General features: G+C 49.0%; 2 protein-coding genes across 2 annotated transcripts in view; both read left to right on the forward strand.

Moving 5' to 3' along the window:
* The window catches only part of PHF12 (PHD finger protein 12), a 33,273-nt gene extending 16,146 nt beyond the window's left edge, over positions 1–17,127 (forward strand). The window contains exons 3-15 of the mRNA XM_020963365.2: positions 489–561; positions 2,630–3,023; positions 3,692–3,812; positions 5,279–5,411; positions 7,494–7,658; positions 9,077–9,235; positions 9,968–10,766; positions 12,272–12,397; positions 13,012–13,155; positions 14,059–14,157; positions 14,617–14,699; positions 15,259–15,397; positions 15,909–17,127. Coding sequence (XP_020819024.1) covers positions 489–561; positions 2,630–3,023; positions 3,692–3,812; positions 5,279–5,411; positions 7,494–7,658; positions 9,077–9,235; positions 9,968–10,766; positions 12,272–12,397; positions 13,012–13,155; positions 14,059–14,157; positions 14,617–14,699; positions 15,259–15,397; positions 15,909–16,243 — 2,770 coding nt within the window. The 3' untranslated portion in view covers positions 16,244–17,127. The remainder of the gene's footprint in view (positions 1–488; positions 562–2,629; positions 3,024–3,691; positions 3,813–5,278; positions 5,412–7,493; positions 7,659–9,076; positions 9,236–9,967; positions 10,767–12,271; positions 12,398–13,011; positions 13,156–14,058; positions 14,158–14,616; positions 14,700–15,258; positions 15,398–15,908) is intronic.
* Positions 17,128–19,454: 2,327 nt separating this feature from the next.
* DHRS13 (dehydrogenase/reductase 13) lies at positions 19,455–23,947 on the forward strand. Its single transcript, XM_020963200.2, has 5 exons — positions 19,455–19,840; positions 20,071–20,189; positions 20,776–20,899; positions 21,139–21,450; positions 22,642–23,947. Exons 1-5 carry the CDS (start codon positions 19,714–19,716, stop codon positions 23,001–23,003), a joined length of 1,044 nt encoding a protein of 347 aa, XP_020818859.1. The 5' UTR covers positions 19,455–19,713; the 3' UTR covers positions 23,004–23,947.
* The last annotated feature ends 18 nt before the right edge of the window (positions 23,948–23,965 follow it).

Raw genomic sequence — 23,965 nt, forward strand, 5'->3', positions numbered from 1 at the left:
GAGAAGTGCCTGAGCATCAATCATGTTCCTAGGAACATGCATATTCTTTACAAATGCATTTGTGACTCCTCTAAGTACATTGAGTTCAGTAGGACCCCATAGAGACCTCAGCTTGGAGGCTGAGAGATGAAGAGTTGGTTCCAATTGCCTTGAAGGAGACTTACCCAGAGACAGGCCGCTGGGTTCAGCTGACAGCATGATTCAGACAGATTCCAAAGCACAGGGCTCCAAACTGACTCACTGCAGCCTTTTTGTAAGTGCAGCTTGGGATGCTCTTCATCTGCCTTCTCTTTTCTGACATGGGGAAAGTGATACTGACTCAAAGGGATATTGCAAATACAGACTGAACTGTGCAGAGATAGCATGTTGGGTTGTGTGCTGTGCTGCCAGACTGGTCAGGACAAGGGGTTGGGAGCATGCTGCTGGATTCTGGGCTTGTTTCTGCTCCAGCCGAGTGTTCCTGAGCTGGCTCCTGTCCCTCCTTACAGTAACCCTCCACTGAGTGAAGAGATGCTGCCTCCTGGGGAGTGGATGTGTCACCGGTGTACTGTTCGACGAAAGGTAAAAGGCCTCCTTCTGGGGACAGTGATGGTCAGACTTCCTGACCAGCTGCTCTTGAAATCTTTGAACTTGCTATCTGATGCCAAACCTTTTCACTACCTAGTCATGAGGGCATTTGTCCAACCTCTTCCCTATCTCCCCCTGCTCTGGAACCACCAGTGTGACTCAGTAGGATATTGAAGTCCTAACTTGGCGTTATGGGGGCAGGTAATGGAAGGAGATCAACTTACGGAGACTCCACTGAGTAGCCACTAACCAAAGTAGTTCTAGCCCTACCATTTGGTGAATTTTATTTCTCTGAGCTGTTGGTGAGATCTCAAGTTGTGCAGAAGGTGGCAGCTGTCCACAGTTGGAACTAGCTTTTCCGTTAGAATGGAATTCAATCAACAACAGACCATAAAAGTATTGGCTGTTGCCCCGACTCAGTAAGAATGGAACCTAACCCATCCTAAAGCAAATAAATCCGGGGGGGGGGCGCGAGAATATGTCCAGACATTTGGCTGGGCATAGCAGCAGAACAAAGACTTTGACTGACCTTAGCATCCCATTTCTCCGCCCCCGCCTCTGTTTGGTTTCAGCTAGACGCATCTGTGCCTTTAGCACTGCTTTTCTCCATATTTTGGTACTTGCTACAGGAACAGATTTGAGTTTTCCACTCTAAAAACTTATGTAAGTTATAAAAGCAAAACGGTATCTTGTTAAGGAAGTGGATTTATGATTCCACCCAGAGCATTTGAAGGCTAGCCTTTAAACTGTGAGCTTGGATTGTGTACTGTGATGGATTTTAGAGTTAGACCCACCCAAACCCTTTGGTAGATGAGTGAATGATTTTCCTTTCTTGTGACATCACTCTGTTTTCCATGGCCCTATAACATGATGTCATAGTGAAAGATGACTTCCGTGTTTGCAGAAACAGGATGAGATGATTCAAAGAGATTGTGGTTTATATGTGTAACATAGTCCTCAGCCTTTAAGAAGAAGGTAAACAGTGTTGCGGACTTGATTTTTCAAATGTGTGCACAAGGGTTCCTGTTTAAAGCAAGCCCAAGCCAAGTCACCGACCTAAACCACAGCTGCATTTCAGTTCCTCTTAAAGTCAACAAACTGAGTAACTGTTGCCTAGCCTGCCCTGCTGGTCTCTTCTCCTCATTTCCCAGCTCCAAAAGCTCCTACTTAAGCAGGAAACCTCCCCAGAACTGGAAAGAGAAGCTGAGCTCCTGCTGAGGCTGTCCCTCTGTTTCTAGCAGCATGTGGCCATTTGTTAGAAGCATTGGGGGCAAGGGGGTGGATACACCTGGTCCTTTTGGAGCTGCCTAATTGCCACACCCCTTCCCTGTCTCCCACCTTTCCTGTACAGCCCCCTCTCCCCTGGCTCCTGTTTCTAGGGGTGATCACCCTGCCTTGGCCATTGGATGCATTTAAAGATTTTATTATCCTCGTTTATAAATGGGAACAGTGATGTCCAGCAGGTTACAACAGCACACTCAAGGTCACAGCAGATGAGTGACGAACAAGGACCTGTATAGCCCAGAGATCTCTCTTTATGGTGGCAGTAGATTGAGGAGAACCCCTTAGACATATTGGTCAGATCGTACTGGCTTCCTTGGGTCACTCTCCTTTTCCCTCCTAATTACAATTATTTAAGGTAACAGTTAAACATGAGATGTCAGAAATTAACTTTCCTGTAAACATGTGAACCTAGTCAGGCTGGCACCCTGAGATGGCCCATTCAGTTTCATATCCTTTCTAACACAATGTAACACTTGCTTAATGGCCATACCGCATGTAGGTGAGGCAAGTGTACTTCATGGCTTCAGATAAAGTGTTACGTTTCTTTTGTTACTTTAGTTGCCTTTTGGTGATTTGCTCACTTTGAACCTCACTTAACATTGGAATTCTTAAATATCACACACTTAAGAATCCCCAGTGCACATGACATTGTAGGAGGTACCTGTGTGGTTGCAGAGTTTGTTAAGCTACGCTGAAAGTGCCTACTATGCCCGTCCTTCATTGTTTTATGGTGTTTGTTATAACCTTTTGTGATGGGCCTGCCTATTCATTTATGCAGAAGCGAGAACAGAAAAAAGAACTGGGCCAGGTCAATGGGCTGGTGGACAAATCTGGCAAACGAACCACATCCCCCAGCAGCGATACAGACCTGTTGGACAGGTCAGCTGGTAAAACAGACCTCAAAGCCATTGCCCAGGCCCGGATCCTGGAGCGGAGGGCTAGTCGGCCTGGCACTCCCACATCTAATGCTAGCACAGAGACACCCACCTCCGAACAGAATGACGTGGATGAGGACATCATTGATGTGGATGACGAGCCAGCAGCAGCAGAGATGGACTGCGGGCAGCCCCAGCTGAAGCGACCCTTTGAGCTGCTCATTGCGGCAGCCATGGAGCGAAACCCAACCCAGTTCCAGCTGCCCAACGAACTGACCTGCACCACTGCACTCCCAGGTGAGGCCCTGATTGGCGGCAGCCACACGTGCAGCATCCAGTGTTTGTTTCAGCAGCCTGTGTGTGTCCACTGGGTGGTCTTAGGTCTGATTCAAGCAGCACCTGTCACATTCACAGGCTGCTGTAGAGTTAATGCCATTCAGCATCTCCCCTTTCCCATGGAGACTCCATCTTCCCCTAGCCCCTCCGTCCCTCCTTTTTGTTTGAAGAGGGTTAGCCTCTCCACAGAGCTGGCTATGAGGTCCTGGTTTGTTGTTTGTTTTGTTTATTTTCTCATAGAAAATTGAATTGCCTAGCTTTAGAAACGTGCAGATCAGTACAGTGTGAGTGGAGCCGAGCCCCCTGGACACTCCCTTACACTTCATTCTGTAAAACAGATTTTGGTATTGGTTAATTGAAATTGTTTGGGCATTCACATTTTTTCCTGGTGTCAGGAAGGGTCTTTCTGAGGAAATAGATGTCTTCCCACTCATTAGAGTCTCTTCACTCATGTTCTCTTTCTCTCTACTACGTTTTCTTGTTTTAACGTTACACTGCCCACATTTAATGCAGGACCCCTAGTCAGAGTGTTTATCCCTTTTGTTCCTCCCACTTGGCTCTTTTCTGCTTACCCCAGCCTAGGAGCTCTGAAACCAGGAGGAGGACAGCACTGTTGCTTTGTTTTCCAGGTACTAGCAAGAGGAGGAGAAAAGAGGAAACCACTGGGAAAAATGTCAAGAAAACCCAGCATGAGTTAGATCACAATGGTCTAGTTCCCTTACCGGTCAAAGTCTGCTTCACCTGTAACAGGTAGCCATGTCCTTCTCAAAGGCTGGATCTCATTCAGTGGCCACAGTCCTTTGTCACCTCCCTGGAGCTAACATTTCTCCTTTCCCAATTCCTTGGGGTCTTGGGTTTTACTTTATTTTCCATTCCCTCCTCTCAAACATGCTGTATGTTTATAGCCCCATTCAGGGGGCTGAGAAACCAGACAGCTTTGGGATTCTTCATGCCTCGTATAGACAAAGGGTGTGTTCTTTCAGTGAACCCCAATAGAAACATAAGTAAATTGTGTGTGTGTGTGTGTACACACTCATTACATGGGTATCCCGAAGCAATAACGATGGTAGTATTCATGTATATGTAGCTTTTATAGTTAGAAGCGTCTTCCTTACCAACACCCTGTGACGTTATTAGCACAAATGTTATGATCATCATTTTATAGCTGAGAAAAGCAAGGCTTATGTGAAATGCCTGAGCCAAGATTTGTATCCAGGGCTTCCGAGTCCAAGGCATTTACTTCTAGAGTCTAGACCATGCTCCTTTGTAGAGAGACCCATTGTCTTCCAGCATCACTGACAACAGGACAAGGAAATGTACCGTTAGAGACTTGGACATGACAACAGGCAGAATTTTTTAATGGGTGGGCTTGCTAAACATTGAAAGAGATAGAGCTGGAGAGGGTTTTAAAATCCCAGGCATCCATCTGCTAGAGGGCAAATGGTCTGATGAGTGAGATGACCCCTGGGGTCTGATCTTTAAAAATTGCAAAGGCACCACTGCAGTCTCTGGCTGGAAAGTTCATTTACTTCCCTAGATTACTGGCTCTCCTCAGTGAAAGGGACTCAGCCATTTGAGTTATTAAATCTGAACTCATCAGGTCATCCCATGGTCAGGGCTAGGCCGGCTGGAGAAGAGCGCCGGCAAAGCAGAGCGTTTTCAGGAGGAAGAGGATGAAGGGGCAGACTGTCCAAGGCAGGCAGGAACAGTTTTAGCTAACATGTCTTCAGGACGCTGGAATAGTGAAGTAACAAACCGTTATTGGCATTTGCTTGTGCCCCTTCTGACCACTGTCCTCATACACCACTCCCCTGGCTGCATGGCAGGCTCATTTTTTGCGGAGCGCCTCATGCATTTGGCAGGGAGCAAGGAATCTTGGTGCAATGAGATGACCTCTGGAAAGAGTGAAAGTGTTTTTCCGAGTGAGATAGTGGCAGCCTTCTGAGGAAGAACATCAGGGCCGACAGTGGATGGTTTCCCTAGCGTGCATTGACCATTGGTCCTTGCTGTTCTGCCACTTTGGCCACGCTACCCATAAACATCCCTCATCCCCCCAAAAGGAGGGTGGCGCTAGCCTCCAGGCCCAGACGTCTTCCTCCATTGCTGCTGCTCCTCTGGTAGAGGGCCCTGGGGTGGGGGGCAGGATGAAGTCCTCATCGGGTGTGGCGTGGATGCTTGCATTTTGCACATAAATATACGACCTGTTGCCTTTGCAGGAGCTGTCGTGTGGCACCTCTCATCCAGTGTGATTATTGTCCCCTCCTGTTCCATATGGACTGCCTCGAACCACCACTCACTGCCATGCCCCTGGGCAGATGGATGTGTCCGAATCACATAGAACATGTGGTGGTAAGCCTGGGCACGACTCAGTGGGGCTTTTTCAGGCTTTTCCTGGTTAGGAAAGAAACACAGATCAATAGGATAAATAACAGGATCTTATATTTGGGTGTACCTTAGTGCTCATCTGATCCAACCCCCTCACTTTACAAAGGATTCGGCTAAGGTCCACAGAGGTGGAATGACTTACCCAGGATTATGCGGCTAACGAGTGACAGAGTTGAGTTAGAACCCAGGCCCTTTGACATCAAACTCAGCCTCATTCCGCCCCTGCTTCCCTGATAGCATGGATTGTTCCAGTGTGCTTCTCTGTTCTTCTGCTTAGAAATTAATTTATGCTACTGCCTGTCTCTAGACAGTCCCATATCATATTGACACACCTCTGCTATGTAAGTTGGCTATTTCTCTGCCGTCCTCCCTTCCAAAAAAAAAAAAGTCCTTATTTTAGCTTTACGCCCTTATTTCGGTAATAATTGGTTGCTTAGAAGTAATTCATTTGGGTAATGAGGTCCACAGTTGACCCAAGGACCCCAAGTAGGAATTATTGTGTAGTACCAGATACAGCCTTAAGAATAATAACTAAATGAGCAAATTTGTCCCCAACATCTAGGGGGTTTTGTTTGTTTGTTTTTTGGTTCTTTTGGGTTTGGCAGTGGGGTTAAGTGACTTGCTAGTAAGTGTTATGTGTCTGAGGCTGACTTTGAACTCGGGTCCTCCTGAATCCAGGGCTGATGCTTTATCTACTGCACCACCTAGCTGCCCCTCTCAGCATCTAGTTTTAAACCTTCCCTAGTCCCAGGGGGAAAAAACTTTGGAAAGATACATATTCTTTTATCCCAAGAACCTTTCCCGTGGAAGACAGAGGTGCACTTCCCAGACCAGATTTCATGAGCCAAGAACAGAGCTAGAGACCACTTTCTCCAGGGTAGGAGGCTTCCTGGCTGAACTCAGGAGCTAGAAAGGACCCAGAGAAAATAGCAGTTTTTGCCTGAAAACCAGAGGGAGGATTGTTCCTTTGATTTAGATGAAAGTATCTGTGGGGAGCCCTTTGGCCCCCTTTTTTATGGGTGGCTATTCACATCCAGACTCTCTCATATTGAAGAAAAAAAGTCTCTCTGAGGTTCTTAATTCTGTTAGTCACTGCCGTTACAGCCACTTTCCCAAACTTGGGTCTGAAAGAAGGTTTCTTGTAGAAATTGTGCATTCACCACTTTTTGCTCATGAGATAGGGAATTGTCACTGCTCACTGTTCCTTAGCACCAGCACCGGGGCTAAGGGGATGAAGGTAAGGAGGGGGAAGGAAAGCCATTTGAGCTTTCATGTACTTTAATATTGGCAACTCTAAGAGAATATCAGCCCTCTTAGAAACCATCTCATTTGTTAAACACCTTCATTTTACAGAGATAAGTAAACCAAGGCAAAGCCAGAACAAGGTCAGGATTTATTTATTCCCAGCCCAGTGTATCACCCTAGACATGCCTCTAGGCCATCATCCTTCCTTTTCATCTCTCAGCCTGGCATGAAAACCAGGATTTTCCTCCTGTTTTACAGAGGGAAACACTGGGACCTGAGGAGATTTGGGTCATTTGACTCATGTTACCTAATAAATCAGGAAATTATTTTCATAGTAGAGAATACTGCCTCTCTGTTGAAAGGACCCTAGTGTGATTTGAGAAAATAGATAGTTAGCCCATAATCTGTGCTGCCCTTTGCAGCCCCTGAGAAATGCCTTCCTGTCCTGGCTCAGGAGCGATGATGGCATAGAGGGGACCAAAAGGGAAGGACTCTCTCCCTGCTGCATCACCCAGTGCACCCTTTACTGCCCTGCCCTCCCCCAGGGAGTCGGGAGTACATCCTCTTTCCTTCCCACCAGATCTGGGAGAGGGAGGGAAAGTGATCTGCCTGTGACCTCCTCACGTTTGAGAGGGAGTTTTGACACGGATGCGACTCAGTAGCATTGTTAGGGACGTTTCCAAGTCAGCGTGGAGTAGAGGCAGCCAAAGAAGCACGTGTGGTCTGGAGCACATCTCAAAGTGGGTTGAACGGGGAGTCTGTCAGGGAGCCGCCATGGAGGTCTCTCTGTCTTTCCTCCAGCTGAACCAGAAGAACATGACCTTGAGCAACCGGTGCCAGGTGTTTGACCGATTCCAGGACACCATCTCCCAGCACGTGGTCAAAGTGGACTTCCTGAATCGCATCCACAAAAAACACCCCCCTAACCGCCGGGTACTTCAGGCCGTCAAGAGAAGAAGCTTGAAGGTAAAGCTGGGTCCTTAGAGAGAAGGGGGATTGTCTTCTCTCCAGGCTTTCAGCACTTCTCTTATTGGCTTTAGCCCTGCCCAGAAGTATAGGGAGGGCCAGAAGAGGACATGACCCAGTTTTATAAATTGAGGTTCCTTGTTTTGGCCACAAACACACAGAAGGGGGCAAAGAGATTACAGACTGGGAAACCGTGCAAGAGAAATCTTTTTTTCTACTTTGCCCAGGACCGGACATTTCCTTTAGATGGAAAGTGGTTACAGACACTTTTGAACCTCTGATCTCTCAGAAACCCCACTCACTGTGACCCTCCAAGTTAGGAGTATCCCAGAAGGGCTGTGTCCCTATGAGAGCCAGGGGAAAGGAATTGATCCTTCTCTCCCTAATAACCTCTCAGTCCTAGCTGCACTGATTCAAGCTGCAGTACCCAAATTCGGCCACTAGATGGCAGGCGGTTTTTGTTTGGTTGGTTTTTTTTATGTGCGCCTTCCTCTCCAGTGTCTTCTGGAAGAAAAAAAAAGCACCCAATTTTAAAGATGGCGATTTTTGACTATTGACTATTACCCTGTGTATGTAATACAGAATGCAGATTAGTATTTTATATGCTTCTGACTATGCAAATGTTTGTGCAGAGGTGGAAATCACATTTTTTCATGACTAAATTACTTCAAATAGGTAATTATAATTTGGAAAAGTCTAGATTAAATTAATTTGGTGAAAACATATTCAAAGACATTTAACTCTTCAATGCTGAAACCTCATGGCTTAGGATCCTTCTGGACGACGTGACTTCACTGAGTCTCACCTAGTCGGTTGAATGGTTTCCTACCCTCATGCCAAAATCTCAGGGCAGTGGCTGACTGGATACCTGAGACGTGGGAAGGTTTGAGAGTGAAACTAGATACATGTTTTGCTAAAAGAATAGTATAAACGAACTACAATTGACATTTTTCCTTTCACATTATTGGTAAGATGTTTTTGGTTTGCTTCAGTACTTGGTACATAACCGCAAAGGAGCATCAGAAACTCTCTTGCCTGCTAGTGTCATCATCATTACTCCCTGAGCTGTTTCAGGTCTGTGGCTCATATGCTGGTAGGAAATGGCTCTGTTCCTTGATCCCATATGTCAGCTCTCTCTACCCTGTTTGTAAAGGCATTTTTGAGGCTGATGTGGACTTCCAAAAACCCTTCCCAGGGAGGGCAAATCATAGAACATCAGTTAGTTTAGTGGTTTCTGCAGGTTCTTTGTGACCACATGCCTAGAGAACATGTCAGAGCATGTCAGCCCAGAGCAAAGCCTGCCACATTGGCACAGCACCAGTCATCTCTTGTCACTCAGATGTGGGCATTAAAGACTAGAGGCCTCAGTGAAAATGGCCCAATCGTATCTACTCCCTCCACTCTCCACTCCCAATTAGGTTCCTGATGCTATAAAATCCCAGTACCGGTTTCCGCCTCCGCTGCTCGCACCTGCGGCTATTCGGGATGGGGAGCTGATCTGCAACGGGGCCCCTGAGGAGTCGCAGAAGCACCTTTTGAACCCTGAGCACTCTGCTAGCCAGGCAGAGCAACAGGAGGTGAGTGAGGACCCTGGAGGCTGAGGCGTTCGGGCAGGGTTGTGCTTCACGTAGGGCTCCTGGCTTTCCTCTTCACCCTGGGAACTGAAGCTGGACCTAGAAAGAACAGAAAACAGGAAGCCCTGTTGATATGGTAGTCTGCAGCTGCCCGATACATCTCATGTATTAGAAAGGTGTCTGGCTTTCTCCTGCCCCCACCCAAAGCCTACATGCCCAGCACTTTCTAGACTCTTACTGGATCATAGGGCAGATACCTTGAGCTCCAGATTGTATTGGGAGAAACAGGTACATGTTCTAGAGCTAGAGAAAACGTGAGGTGATTACTCCAGACAGTGTGGGCCATAGCCCTATTCCTGAATGACAGATTCCTGCAGAGCTCCTCCCTTCATTGATTGCCATCCTTCTAGAATACCTGTCCCCCGAGAGGCCTCCCATCCTGGTCATCTCTGTAAAGTCAGAAGGGATCCCTAATGAAGACCTGGAAGGTCACCCAGATTGTGGCTGGGATAGGGGCCTGAGAGAAGGTCACCAAGTGTCTGCTTCCTAGCGCTCCCCTCTCTAGAGTTTGCTCAGCAGTGGCTGGGGCCTGGCCCCTGGAGCTGCTTCCAAGCACTGAAGAGCATCGTCAGCCGGTTCTCGGGACCTCGTGCGTGCCACTGCCACCACCGCAGTGGGGGAATCATGGTCCCTCACCTCTCCCTCCTCTGACCTGCCTTTCCTTTCTGTTTGCAGTGGCTCTGTAGTGTTGTTGCACTCCAGTGCAGCATATTGAAACATTTATCTGCTAAGCAGATACCCTGGCATTGGGACTCTGAACAGACAGAGAAGGCTGATATTAAGCCTGTTATTGTGGCTGACGGCTCAATCACCACCTCTCTGCAGGCAGCTGACAAGGCACCCACACCGTCCCTTTACCCAATGTCTTGCCCCTCCGGGATTACCACTCAGAACTCCTTGAGCTCATCTCCATCCCAGCAGCTCCCAGCCCCTGAGGACGTCAACTGCAGCTCTTGCATGGACAAATCCAAGAAAGTGGTGGCCTGTGGGACCTCTAATGGGCCGACGGGCACAGAGGTGAAAGCCAACGGGCCTCACCTTTACAGTCTCACCCCAGACCCCCCAGACCCCCGTCGGCTCCAGAGTTCTGGGACCACTCTCCCAGTAGTTTCCCACCGGCAATCATGGCCCCGGCCCCTCACACCACCGGCGGCAGGGGGCCTTCAGAACCACACTGTCGGTATCATCGTGAAGACAGAGAACACCACTGGCCCTGCTTCATGTACCCAGAGGAGCTTGGCACCTATCCCGAGCCTGCCACCTTCCATTCCCAGTTCTTGTGCCAGCCTAGAGACCACCAGCACTTTGCAAAGAAAGAATGTCCAGACACAGATAGGACCCCCACTGACAGATTCAAGGCCGCTTGGCTCACCCCCAAATGCTTCTCGGGTGCTCACTCCCCCCCAGGCAGCAGGAGATGGCATATTGGCAGTGGGAGCCAACCAGCGATTCTGCTCACCAGCGCCATTGTCAGGTAAGTGTCATTGTGCAGGGTGATTAATTTTGTGCACTGCATTTGGTAAGTAACAATAAATTCATGGACTTCACAGGAACTTTGGAGACAACCTTATCCACAAAGCACCATTTCCTCTGTCCACCCCCACCCCTTCTACCTCATCTCAGCAGCCATTCCCACATACTTCAGTTAAGGGACGTGGTTATAGCCTATATCAGATTGCATGCCATCTTGGGGAAGGGGGAGGGGAAGGAGAGAGAAAAAAGTTTGGAATTCAAATCTTATAAAAGTGAAAGTTGGAAACTATTCTTACATGCAATTGGAAAAAATAAGATGCTATTAAGTGGAATAAAAGAAAGAGAAAAAAAAAAGGAGGGACATGGTTAATTTGTCCCCACTTTGCAGAAATAGAACCCTGTGCAGTTTTAACATTCCTAGGGTCCCCTAACAAGTCAGCCCAGATCTCTTGACCCTTTGGCCACCTGGGTCTACTTACTTAACTGTGTTTGCTGCCTTGGAGACGGTCAGTAGGATCCTTTGAGCCATTTCTCTTGGTCTAAGGTTCTAGTTAACTTTCTCAGCATTTCATGGTCCGAGAGAGAGCCTGGATCCAGTCCTTGGAAACTGATTTGGAATTCGCCCAGGACTTCCCTGGGTTAACTCTTTGTAAAACTTCCGTATCAGTAGTGAAAATCAGGAATGAAACAAATCTTTTGAACAGCCACACAAAGCTGATGGCATCATCCAGGAGCAGACTCTCCAGCCGGAACTAAGAATTAAGCCTTCCTTTAGATAACTCTAAATTCCCAGGAATGAGGGAAGGAGAAAAGAAAACTTCCTGGATGTACTTTTCTAGTCAGGGCTGCCCCCAGAACCTGTCTTTGATCTTTGAACTAGGAAAATTTCAGCACTCTCTCCTTTCATGTGAAAAAAGCAGAATAGTTTGCCATTTGGTATCCAGAGTTGCTAATCCAGTGCTTTAATGAGACTTCGAATCCTGGTAGAATTTTATGTGTAGGGCAGCTAGGTGATGAAGGTAGAGTATCAGGCCTGGAGTCAGGAAGACTCATCTTCTTGAGTTTAAATCAGGCTTCAAACACTTACTAGCTGGGTGACCCTAAACAAGTCACTTAACCTTTCTGGCTTCAGTTTCCTCATCTGTAAATGAGCTGGAGAAGGAAATGGCAAACCCCTCCATTATCTTTGCCAAGAAAACCCCAAATAAGGTCAAGAAGAGTAGGATGTGACCAAGAACAACTTGACAAAAATTTTATGCAGCTTCGTGTCTTAACCAGGTAGTGCCCTGCATGAGAGACCTCATACACAGGAATGGTTTATCGAAGTCTACTACTGTCTTTCCAAAGAGTGAACATCCCAAATTGAGGACTTAAAGATTTCTTGCTGTAGAACTTTACAGTCTTTGGGAAGGAGAATGGGATTTCCCTGGGTTAGGAATCAAGACCCAACCGAAAAGCAGGGTACTTTAGAAATAATCCATCACTTTTCTCCTGCTGCATCCACAGATGGCAAGGTCAGCCCTGGCACATTATCCATAGGAAGCGCTTTAACCGTACCCCCTTTCCCGGCCAACTCTACTGCAATGGTAGATCTCACCAATTCTCTTCGAGCATTGATGGACGTCAATGGCGGTGAGTGAGCAGCTTCTGAAACTTAAATGACCTTAGCAAGGAATCCCAGGGTTGTTTCCTTTGGACTGGTAATTAGGGCTGCTGGCATTTTATGTCTCTGGGGCATAGGGGTAATAAACAATAGTTCTTTGCCTTCCATCAAAGGACAAGGACACCTGCAGAGACTAGGGAATAGAATCAGGTACCCCATAGCCCCATTTATTTGGAACCTCCCAGGTCCACGAGTGAAAGATTTCTTGGTACTGTAAATGAGAGGGAAGTCCAGGTGCTTGTTGCTGAGGCAGATAGACAAGAAAAGGGGTATTTGGAATACGAATATTGGTTGATTTTATTCTGCATGTTCAGGTTACCTGACCCCAAGCCAACCTACCCTAGAAACCACCCATTTTAAAGCCAGAATTCAGAACCAGAGAGCGACTAAATACTGCAAAGGATTCAGGAGAGCTTCTGACTCCCCCCGAATGCTGAGGCTCTGAGCAGCCCTCTTTTTGAAGTTAGGCCTACATATCAAAATGGCAGAACTTCAGAAAATCTGGATAGTCTAGGGACTCTCCCACTTCTCACTTCCTCATTCTCTCCCCAGTTATTTATTGACCTATCTGTTTGGTTAACAGAGATTGAGATAAATATGCTGGATGAGAAGCTGATCAAGTTCCTGGCCCTGCAGAGAATACATCAGCTTTTCCCTTCCCGAGTCCAGACTGTGGTTGGCAATGTTGGGACTCATTCACTGGCCCCTGGGGGGCATCATACAGAAGGTAGGGACATGGTCTGCTCCATATGTCCAGGCAGCTGTCCTTCCCTCCCTGGACAGGCTGAGCTTTTACTTTGAGTTTTTACCAAGATCAGGGTTTCTTGTTGGGCAAGAGCAAGATGGCAGCCCCAGCTCTCAGAATAGATTCTGAGGCTTAAACTGAAAAGCCATCAGCAGGCACAGATGATGGTCACTGGTGGATGCTGGCCCCGGGATATGCCTGCTCTGATGTGCAACAGCTTCCACAAACATTGGAAGTGGGCAAGGGTGGGTGAAGGGGCAGCCCTCCTCTAGAGGACAGCCAGGGCTTTAAGAATTTTGAGAGGGAGTAATGAGCTGAAAGAAGTAACAGTGTAAGAGGAGCTGACATTTACTTAGTGCTTTAAGATTACAAAGTGTCTGACTTCATTTATTTGATTTGATTTGTTCAACAGCTTTGTGAGTTAAGCATCAGAGATATTATCCCCTGTTTACAGATAAGGAAACTAAAAGAGAAGGGGGGCGGGGATCTGCTCAAGGCCCTGGCCTCCTGTGAATTCTTCCCACCCTCTCCATGTGAGACCCCCTCCCCTTGAGCTCTGAGAGCTTCAGAAAGCTGAGCCATCATGTAGCTAGGCTTGGCTCTTTGTGGCCAAGATCAGCTTGGAGGAGTCCTGACCAGAAACCCTAAGGCATTTTCCTCAGGAGAAGAAGCTACTAATTGATTAGTCTTCTATCTGTCTCAGAATGCAAGCTTAGTGTGGCCTTTGTTTACCCTAGCTTATGTCCTTGCACGAGCCAAGAGGGAAGCTGAGATCTTTAATGTGTGGGTCATGGCTGGCTCTCTAGCCGTGACTTCTGAGTGATCCCATCCCCATGTGTGTGTGTGTGTCTGGTCTGTCTGTCTATCTGTCTGTGTGTGTTGTAGTCCACAGAAAGGAGGTGCAAGCCCGGGCTGTGTTCTACCCCCTCATGGGTTTGGGAGGAGCTGTGAACATGTGCTATCGAACCCTCTACATTGGAACAGGTGAGCAGGCCTACAGGAAGAGCCAGCCCCAACAGCTTCTCCCCAGGGATACCTGCATGACACCTGTGTGACGTGGACAGGCATTCATTCAGCTAGGGAGCCCAAGCAGTAGAGACGAGGGGGCAAGTAGCTACTTGTCCATCCCCACTTAGCAAAGAGCAAGAGAAAATGGGCTTGAGTGGCAGCAAGAGGGGTGCAAGTGGGACTTAACTTCTAGACTGAGAGGACTCTACTTCTGACCATGAGAGACCAGAGCAAAATAGCAGCTACCCTGCCCAGCAGAGGCCCCCAACCTGGGGCCCTCACCCCGGTCTCATCAGGACATGGAGGCAGGGACCGCCGGCTGCCTCCTCCACCCCCTACTTTCCACCCCAAAGTCCATGTCGGTGTTAACTCAAGAACCACCTCTTACAACCTGTGTTCTGTCTCTTTCATTCCGTACCCACCACCTCCCTTCAGGAGCTGACATGGACGTGTGCCTTACAAACTACGGTCACTGTAACTACGTGTCTGGGAAACATGCCTGCATCTTCTATGATGAGGTGAGTGAGAGCAGGCCCAGGGGCTAAAAGCTAATCTTTGCGGGCCTGGGGCACCACAGGGTCTGGCTTTCCCTCCATCACCTGCTCACTGAGTCTCCCCTCCTGAAGATGAAGGGCCGGCTGGGGGCCCTCTGTCCTGGCCTGTCTATGCCATCTGAGCAGAAAGAAGCAGTCAGTGTCTCTTCCCTGTGGCCGTTCACAAGGGAGAGCAGGGCAGGGGCCTCCCTGCTAGGAAGGAAAAGAGCAGTTAGATTTGGACCCACAGCGTAGCCCAGCAGAGCCTGGAAGGTCGGGCGGTTAGAGACCCGAAGCTACTGCCACTGCCTCGGACTCAGTGGCTGTGACGGGACACCCGGGGTGTGCACAGGCAGAGGCTCTTGGCCTGGCTCGATTCATAGAAGGACTTCACACCCAGAACAGCCAAACAAGGGGCTATCATGAAGGGCCACGATGGTGATCATGGAAGGGGGAGGCTCCCCTGAGGGGGGCAGGAGCCAGTCTGGGCAGGCAGCAGAGCTCTGTCCCCAGCTTGAGGAGCTTACGTCCAGTCTCCCCTTAGAATACCAAGCATTACGAGCTGTTGAACTACAGTGAACATGGGACAACGGTGGACAACGTGCTGTACTCCTGTGACTTCTCAGAGAAGACACCCCCCACTCCCCCCGGCAGTATTGTTGCCAAAGTGCAAAGCATCATCAGTAAGTTGGCACAGAGTCCCTGACTGGCTGGCTGGAGGGTAGGGATTCCTGGATTGCTCCAGGTGCTGCCACCTTATCTCGGAGGCCAGGTTAGAATTGTACCTCAGGCTTCCTCATATTTGTCCCTTTACCCCCCCCCCACCTTCTCCAGGTTCTCTGCCTTCGATCTTCCTTTTGTCTCTAGCTCTAGGGTTTTGGTTTCAGTGCCGTGTTAGCGTGCCCTGTTGGGGAGAGAGTCCCCTCGCCAACTCCCTAAACATATTCCTTCTCCTTCCTCCAGTTCCCACAGATCTTCTCCCTGCCAATTCCTGGGCCTCACCTCTGCCCACTTGACTTCCCCCACACAGCTCCATACCCAGTAACTTCTGCATTGGTCCAGAATTCCCCATCCAGCCCCCTCCTCACCTCTCATAAGCTGTGCTCTGCTCACTTGATCCCCAGTGAGCCTGCCGGTGCTGGGATGGGCTTGGGCCTCTTGCGCTCTGACCCTGGCCCCATTTTCCTCTCACAGAGCGCAGAAGGAGCCGGAAGCAGGAAGAGGAGCCCACAGAAGAGGCGGCTATGATGAGCTCCCAGGCCCAGGGACAGCCGAGGTGGCCGTGTAATTGCAAAGCCAGCAGCTCGAGCTTGATTGGGGGCAGCGGGGCCGGCTGGGAGGGCACGGCCTTGCTGCACCACGGCAGCTACATCAAGCTGGGCTGCCTACAATTTGTCTTCAGTGTCACAGAGTTCGCAACCAAACCACCCAAAGGGGACACTGCCCTCCTTCCAGATGGAGGCCTCGCTGAGAAGCTCTCCCTCAAGCCTCCCCAGGGCCCCGTGCTGCGCTCCAACTCGGTGCCCTAGGCCTGGGCACAGGCGCTCCACCCTGAGACAGACTCCTCCAGTGCAACAATGTACAAAACCAAGCCCGGGGTTTTTCTATCCTCTACCAGAAACTGTTCAACTACAACCTTTGCATGAAATGAAGAAAACCTTTTGACTCTTTTTTTTATCCTTTTACTTCTTTCTCAAGTTCTAGGGGGCATTTGCACATATATTTGTACTCGACATTTCATGGGAACGGGGCAGCCCGGAGCTCGAAGGAGCTTTGGGGAGGGGAGGCTGAGGACCCGGACACTTCCTCTGAAGCAAAAATCAAGACGGACCCTGCCCCACCTCCCTCCCCACCGCCCGCCCGCCCACCGTTGTAAAATAATCAGAAACTTGTTCTATTTTGTGGCAGTGACAATAGTTTTATATTAAAAGAAAAAAATACAGTTTTCATACAGCAAAATCTATACAATATCATTGTTTTATTTAATATAAAGATCGCTACCCACTCTCCTCCCATGGCTCCCCCTCCCCTGCTGCGGTTGCACTACAGGTAGCCTACTGTGTGTTGTGGACAAATGGAAGATTTAACTCTTTTTCTGGCGTCCATCCTGTTGTATTTCAAATAAGGAAAAGCGTATTGGATTTTGTGTAAATACACCCAGTGATGGCATTTTTTTCAATGTTTTTAAAGCTGTGTACAGTACATGTGGTAGGACGTTTTCTTCAGATTGTCTATTGTAGCAAAAACGTTTTGTCGTAAACCTGTTTTTGTCTCCTTTTTTGTTCTCTTGCCACTTCTACCCTCAGCCCTTCTTCCCTCACGGCTAGTACCAATGTACATAGTAATTGTAATGTTTTAGACTTTACAAAAACTTTCCTGTATTCTGTATATAAAAAACCAAAAATACTTCAAATCATGTTTTCTGCCTGTCTGTCATGCCTGTCATCACCTTGAGAAGGGGGTCTTCCCATTCTCCCTGAACCCCCAGGGACTAATGGCCAAAGATGGAGAAGATGAGCCCTTTGGACAGTCTTCAGCCTTTCACATTATTTCTCCCAGGAAAATGGAAGCCTTTGTGAAATTTGAATTTTGAATGGATGAGATAAGGGAAGAGTCGTTGGCTCTTGTATCATTTGGGGTGAGGGTATCCTATTGTTAAAGGTCTTAAAGGGGTGTTAAGGGATACATGGGCTTCAAGGGCAAGACTGCCCAGAGGGTCCATGTCCCAGGAAAGGGGTAGAAGCCCTGCTTTGGAGGAGGGTTGTCAGGCTGACCTGCAGAGTCTAGTAATTGAGGAGGAGTGTGACACTTGTGTGAAAAGACCTTTTGATTCATGTGGTGATTTTGCATTTTTAACGAAACAAGCCTTGCCGTCCAAACAGCCCTGGTCTGATGATGGTGGAGAGATCTCATCTCTGTCAGTAGAATCTCAAGAGTTAGAAGACTTCAGGCATCCTCTCGAACAGGAACACCCTCCCCAACCACCATCCCATCCTCCCTCCCACTTCTTGGTAGCTGCTGTTGCTAGGAACTTCACCTTTCCCAAAAGTGAAATTCGCAGTTTCCACAGTCTGCTCGGGTGGTTTGTCCCCTGCAGCTTTGCCAAATGAGCCAAATCCCATTTACACATAGCAACCTTTCAAGCATCTTTGAAGGAAGCTATATTGAGAGGTAATGAATAGGGGCAGCACATTGGTCTGGGAGGAAACCTGGGCCCCGGTCCCAGTGATTTTTGTTTTGACCTCAAGCATCTCACTTCCCTTTTCTTCCCTATAATACAGGGTTGGGCTAGAGAGGAATCGGGGTGAAGAGCCTTAGGCATGCAGTGAGAGAGCTGGTTTAGATTCCTACCTCTGATGTGAGCTGTGAGATCCTGGGCAGGTCACTTCAAATCTGTCTGAATTTCCACCTACCTCACAGGGTTGTTGTGAGGATCAAGTCAGATCATGTATGGGAAGTTCATTGCAAACCAAAAAGTACTATATAAACATTAGTTTTTGTTATTTGATTTCATAAGGTCCACTGAGATGTGTAAACAGCATTTTCTAAACTGAAAGTTGCTATGATTGAATTTGAAAACACCCATCCTAAGTGAGAGGGTGATATTACCCCCTCAGAATCTTCTGAACTTTCATCAACCCAGAATTCTCTTCAGAGAGGTAGGCTATTTGGGTCTGTGGCAAAAACAGGATTATCCTAACACCTGCCTTATAGGTTAGTGGGTAGTCACTCAGTGTCTGTGGCCCAGATATTTCGAACTCTGCTACTTATCTCGGGAATATATAAACTATAAATATATGTAAATGGGTGATATATATATATATATGTGTGTGTGTATATACATATTTGTGTGTGTGTATATATATATATATACACACATATATATGTGGAAGAAAGACGTGCTAAACAAACTGTAAAGAAGGGAATATATAAACAGGTGAGGTCGATATTTGACGAAGAGGAGAAAGATGGTGATGAGTCAGAGAAGGCTCACTTGGAAAAGATCAGTCTTACAGTTGGGAAGGACAAGATGCTAGAGATTGGCTGGAGAAATTGGAGAAACAGTGGTGAGTACAAGTACATTATAGGGAGAAAGATGGGAAGGGACATGGACAAGGGCTGTCTGAAGACCGAAGAGGAAAGGGAAGGCATGAAGGACTTGGAGAGTGCCTATCCTGAAGCTGGCCTCCCCCTCATTCTGTGTCAAACACACACACACACACACACACACCACACACAAAATCAATTTCAGGAGAGCCTTGGATTCTGAGTCAGGGAAGCTGGCTCTCAGTCCCAAGTTCAACAATTACTACTTGTATGGCCATGACGTCTGTTTCCTGGTCCACGAAAGGAGGTGCAACTATAAATAGTCACTAAGGACCCTTTCACTCCTACTCTTGTGACCAGTGGACCTCTGAGCAGAACAGGGGCTTTCTGCTGGCCAGCTGTTAGAGGACTGGGATTTGAGCCCCAGCTCTGCCCACTACCACCTGTGTGACGCTGGGCACACCATGTCACCTCCCAGGCCTCAGTTTCCTCCTCTGTAAAATAGGACGGCCTCTGGGGTCCCTGTCCAGCTCTAGAGCTGGGAGACCATGGCCCAGGCTCGCAGTCTATAGTGACTCCTCGGTCACAACCTGCGCAGGTGAGCCGGGCGCAGTGCCCAGCTGTTGCCTGGAGGTGGCACTGCTGTCCCTGCCTGCCAATTTCTTGGCCTCGGTCGGGGCGACATCACCACCCCACCCCTACCTCAAGCTTTTGCTAAAATCAAACTAACACAGACCTCTTCCCCACCGGATGCGCCGCCTGAGCAGACCTGGGTGCCCCTGCCCCGCCCCTACGGGATCCGCGGCCCGGGCCGCTGGGGCAGAGCTGGAGCGACACAGAGCAAGTTTGAGCCCTGAGGTCTGCCATAGTTGGGGGAGGAGCCAGGCAGCAGGAATTGAAACCCACCAGGTTGAAATCGACCCTGTGTGCTGGTACCCAGGCGGACGGGACCATGGATGGGCTCCTGCTGGGAGCCGGGCTGCTCCTGGGCTCCTACGTCCTCATTTACTATAACTTCATCAAAGCCGTGCCCTGTATGAGCCCCATAAACCTAAAAGGAAAGACGGCCGTGGTCACAGGTAAGGAAGGGCCCACACACCTGAGCGCCTGGAAAGCTCTCCTCTCCTCCGCCCCTGCCCCCCATTCCCTCCAGCTCAGGCCCGGGGGCGGAGGAGGGAGGGATCTGGCGGATATCTGATGGGATCTGGGCCTTGGACATCGGAGCAGGAAGGGGCCTCGTCCTTCCCTTCTCCATCCCTCACCCCCAGCTTTGCTGATGCCGCCCGGGGGGGGGGGGCGGGCGTTTCAGGTGGCAACACAGGCATCGGGAAGATGACGGCTCTGGAGCTGGCCCAGCGTGGGGCCCGGGTGGTGTTGGCTTGCCGAAGCAAGGAAAAGGGAGAGGCTGCTGTCTATGACATCCGAAAGGTAATCGCGACTGCCCTTGAAGTCCGGGTGGCACTTTAGATTTTTCAGAAGTTTTAATTTTGTTACTTTTCCATAAACACATTCTCTCACTTGCATATTCCAAACTACCATGGGAGATAGCGTAGGGCAAGAGCAGGCTTTCTTAAATCCATTTAAGGGGTGAAGAAACTGAGGCTCAGATCATAAAAGTTACTTACCAGACGACCTGGGTTCAAATCTATTTCCCCCTTTAAGCAATTGACTTAATTTCCCAGTGTTTCCTCACTGGTAAAATACTAGAAGGCCTCTGAGGTCCCTTCTAGCTCTAGATCTGGAATCCTTTATAGATGGATCAGGGAACGGTGGGCCCAGGATTTGAGGATCCAGTTTCAACTTCCTCCTCACTACTTAACATACAAGGCTCAGTCCCTTCATTTTATTGGTGAGGAAATTAAATCGCTTGCCCAAAATCCCATAGGTAGGAAGTGGTAGAAGTAGATTTGAATGTAGGTCTTCTAATGCCAAGAAACAGGGTTCAGGGCCCACAGGGAAGGAGGCGGAAGGTGTCCAGGTGTTCTCACCCCCATCCCTGCACTGGTGTCTCCAGGACAGTGGGAACAACGAGGTCATCTTCATGATGCTGGATCTGTCCAGCCTAACTTCTGTGCGTTCCTTTGCCACTGCCTTTCTGAGCTCAGAGCCAAGACTGGACCTCCTCATCCACAATGCAGGTGAGAGCAGGGGAAGGAGGTCAGGATAAGGGGTGGGCCTGAAAGGTACCAGGGCTCAGGGCTAGTTCCTGGCCGTAACTGTGCCCAGAAAAGGGAGATGGCATCAGTATGCAAGCTATGGGTATGTAAAGATGGTTCACAGTTCCCATTTTATAGATAGTGACGCTGTTGGAAGTGGCATTGGAAATAGGAGCTAGGGATTTGCACCCTCTGCTCACCCAACATTGCTCTTTCCTTAGGGATCAGTTCCTGTGGCAAAGCTAAGGAAACCTTTAATCTGATCCTTCGGGTAAACCACGTGGGTCCTTTCCTGTTGACCCATCTGCTGCTTCCCCGGCTGAAGGCCAATGCCCCAAGCCGGGTGGTGGTAATGGCATCAGCAGCCCACCGCCGTGGGCACCTGGACTTCTTCCGCCTGGATCGCCCAGTCTGTGGCTGGCAGCAAGAGCTACGGGCATATGCAGATAGCAAGCTGGCCAACGTGCTGTTCGCTCGAGAGCTTGCCACTCAGCTTGAGGGCACTGGAGTCACCTGCTATGCTGCCCACCCAGGTGAGGAACCCATCATGGGTGCCACAATTCTGCTGTTGATTCCTGACAGTCCTGATTTCTGCCATTTGGTCATGGACTCTCAACCCACTTCCCACTTTTAAGTCCCAAAGCACCAGCACACTGCCCTTGGATTCAAGAAGCCCTGCATTCAAATCCTACCTCTGACACTTAACTAGCTCTTTGACCCTGAACAAGTTACTAAACCTCTCTGGGGTAAATGGCCTCTAAAGTTCCTCATAGCTCTAAATCAATAGCCTATGAATATCTAAGCTAAAAGGGACCTTAGAGACCACTTAATTAGTTCTAGCTCCACCTCTTATACCTCAGAGGAACAAACTGGCCTCTAGAGAAGGGACTTGCCCAAAACAATACAGCTAGCCAGTAGAAGACCTAGGAGTACAATTCACTTCTCCTGACTCCCCCATGCTTTCCACTGTAGTGCCTCCCAATCAGCTGAACACCCAAAGAGGCAGGAGGATGCAAAGATGAATTATTATTAGCTGGCCTCGGCATCCAGAAGACCTGAGTTAAAGTGCGGTCTCTGCGTCTCCCAATTCAACCCTGCAGCTGTTTATACTCTTGCTAAGGTGACAAAGCACATGCATGCAACAATCAGTTAGTCAAACAAGGCACTGACTATGTCCTAGGCACTGGGTGTTAACAACTAAGGATGCACAGGCCAAAGGAATATAATTCCTGCCCTCTAAGCGCTTACATTCCAACAGAGATGATATATACAAACTAAAGAAACAGTAAGGGCCAGGTCCTCAACAATAAAGTATAGTGAGTTCACCTAGGGGAAAAGTGGGAGATAAGGTTGGAGCTAGAATATGGAGAGCCTTTAATGCTGGGCCAACACTACTCTTTCCCTCTCTTGGTTTGGAGTCTCATCTAATCTCTCAAACGGTCCCTCCCATGCCTTGTACCAAGGTAGTGCCTATCCCAAGCACCCCTGGACGAGGAGATAGTATGGCACAGTGGAGAAAATGCTGCAAAACTCGGCACTGCCACTTAACATCTGTGTGACAATGGGCAAGTCACTTAATCTTTCTGCATCTGCTTCTTCATCTGTAAAATGAGGGCTCTTGACTTGATGATTTCTAAGTTTCCTTTCATCTCTAACTCTGAGCCTATGAGCCTCCACCCATGCTAGGCCTTCTGCCAACCTTGCTTCCATTCTCCCACCCACAGGTCCAGTGAACTCAGAGTTGTTTCTGCGCCATGTGCCAGGCTGGCTGCATTTGTTGTTATCCCCCCTGGCATGGCTGGTGCTGAGGACTCCAAGGGGTGGAGCACAGACACCCCTACACTGTGCCCTACAAGAAGGCATTGAGCCACTCAGTGGTCGATACTTTGCCAACTGCCACGTGGAAGAGGTTCCCACCTCAGCCCGTGATGACCGGGCTGCCCGTCGGCTGTGGGAAGCCAGTGAAAAACTGGCTGGATTGACTAAGGAGGGAACCCAGAACAACAGTCCGCAACTGGGGTCCCCACGTAGCCCGCTGGCCCAAGTTGCCACAGACCCAGCACCCTCTAGATTCCGAAACCTCTAGATTCCATTGCCTTCTGAGGAGCAGAGCGCACCATATCTGTGTAGCAGTGGGTTGGGGGGCTAAGAGCCAGAATCATTTCACTCTACGAAGGGGCTCTTAGGCCTGCAGTAGCAGCCATAAAAAGCTGTTAAGCTTCCCTCATCTGTAGAAGGAGCAGGTTGGATGAAAGGACCTCAAGGGTCCCTTCCTGACCCAAATCTGGGTCATCCACCTACACAGCTCACAGCCCCTCTGCAAGCTAGCTGATTATCCCTGAGAACAACTCACGGCCCCCTGCTCCCCCATTACACACCCTCACACACACACACATGCATGCATATGCATACACTCACATGCACACACATATACATTCCCATACATACACATATGCACATACGTACACACACACAACACACACATACATTCACATACACACACACACAATCGCTTGGCAGCCAGCCTAGAGATGACTAGAGTTGAACTGGGCTAGTGCCACTCCTGACCCCTTCTGTCTCCAGGAGGCCTTCAGAGCCTTTTCAGACTTTTCAGAGCCTAGACTCTACTTTTTGTTAAGGGAGCAGAGCTTTAGTGGAAGATGCCAGAAAGGAGGGTGGCAATTTAGGTGTTTACTTAAGGGCTTGGGGTGGGGGGGAGATAGAAAATTATTATTAATCCCTCTGGGGCTGGAGGTAAGGCGAGATGATAATCGTCCCCTGGAGGCTTTGGGGACGGAGGTAATTGTTGTGCTCTAGAGGTCCTGGGGATGGAGGTGCCTGGAGGTGGCCAGTGTCCCCCAGGGGCCCTGGGGATGGAGGTGCCTGGAGGTGGCCCTGCGGATGGAGGTGATGAATGATTTTTCACTTCCCTTCTTGAAGAAGGAGGAGCCGAGTGACTTTTATCCCCTGGGAGGAGGGGGAGGAAGGGTTTCTGTTTTTGCGGGACCAGTAAAGCCTGAATTTCCATGATCTCTGCGCGTCTCTTTA

This window comes from Phascolarctos cinereus, unplaced genomic scaffold, assembly GCF_003287225.1.
Source record: "Phascolarctos cinereus isolate Bilbo 61053 unplaced genomic scaffold, phaCin_HiC Scaffold_5;HRSCAF=322, whole genome shotgun sequence".
Classification (NCBI taxonomy): domain Eukaryota; kingdom Metazoa; phylum Chordata; class Mammalia; order Diprotodontia; family Phascolarctidae; genus Phascolarctos; species Phascolarctos cinereus.

Excerpts from the sequence above, each read along its gene's own strand:
- DHRS13 (XM_020963200.2), top strand. The coding sequence starts at position 19,714 with ATGGATGGGCTCCTGCTGGGAGCCGGGCTGCTCCTGGGCTCCTACGTC. Across the intron at positions 19,841-20,070 it reads AAAGACGGCCGTGGTCACAG|GTGGCAACACAGGCATCGGG; the intron begins GTAAGGAAGGGC and ends CGGGCGTTTCAG. Across the intron at positions 21,451-22,641 it reads CTGCTATGCTGCCCACCCAG|GTCCAGTGAACTCAGAGTTG; the intron begins GTGAGGAACCCA and ends TCCCACCCACAG.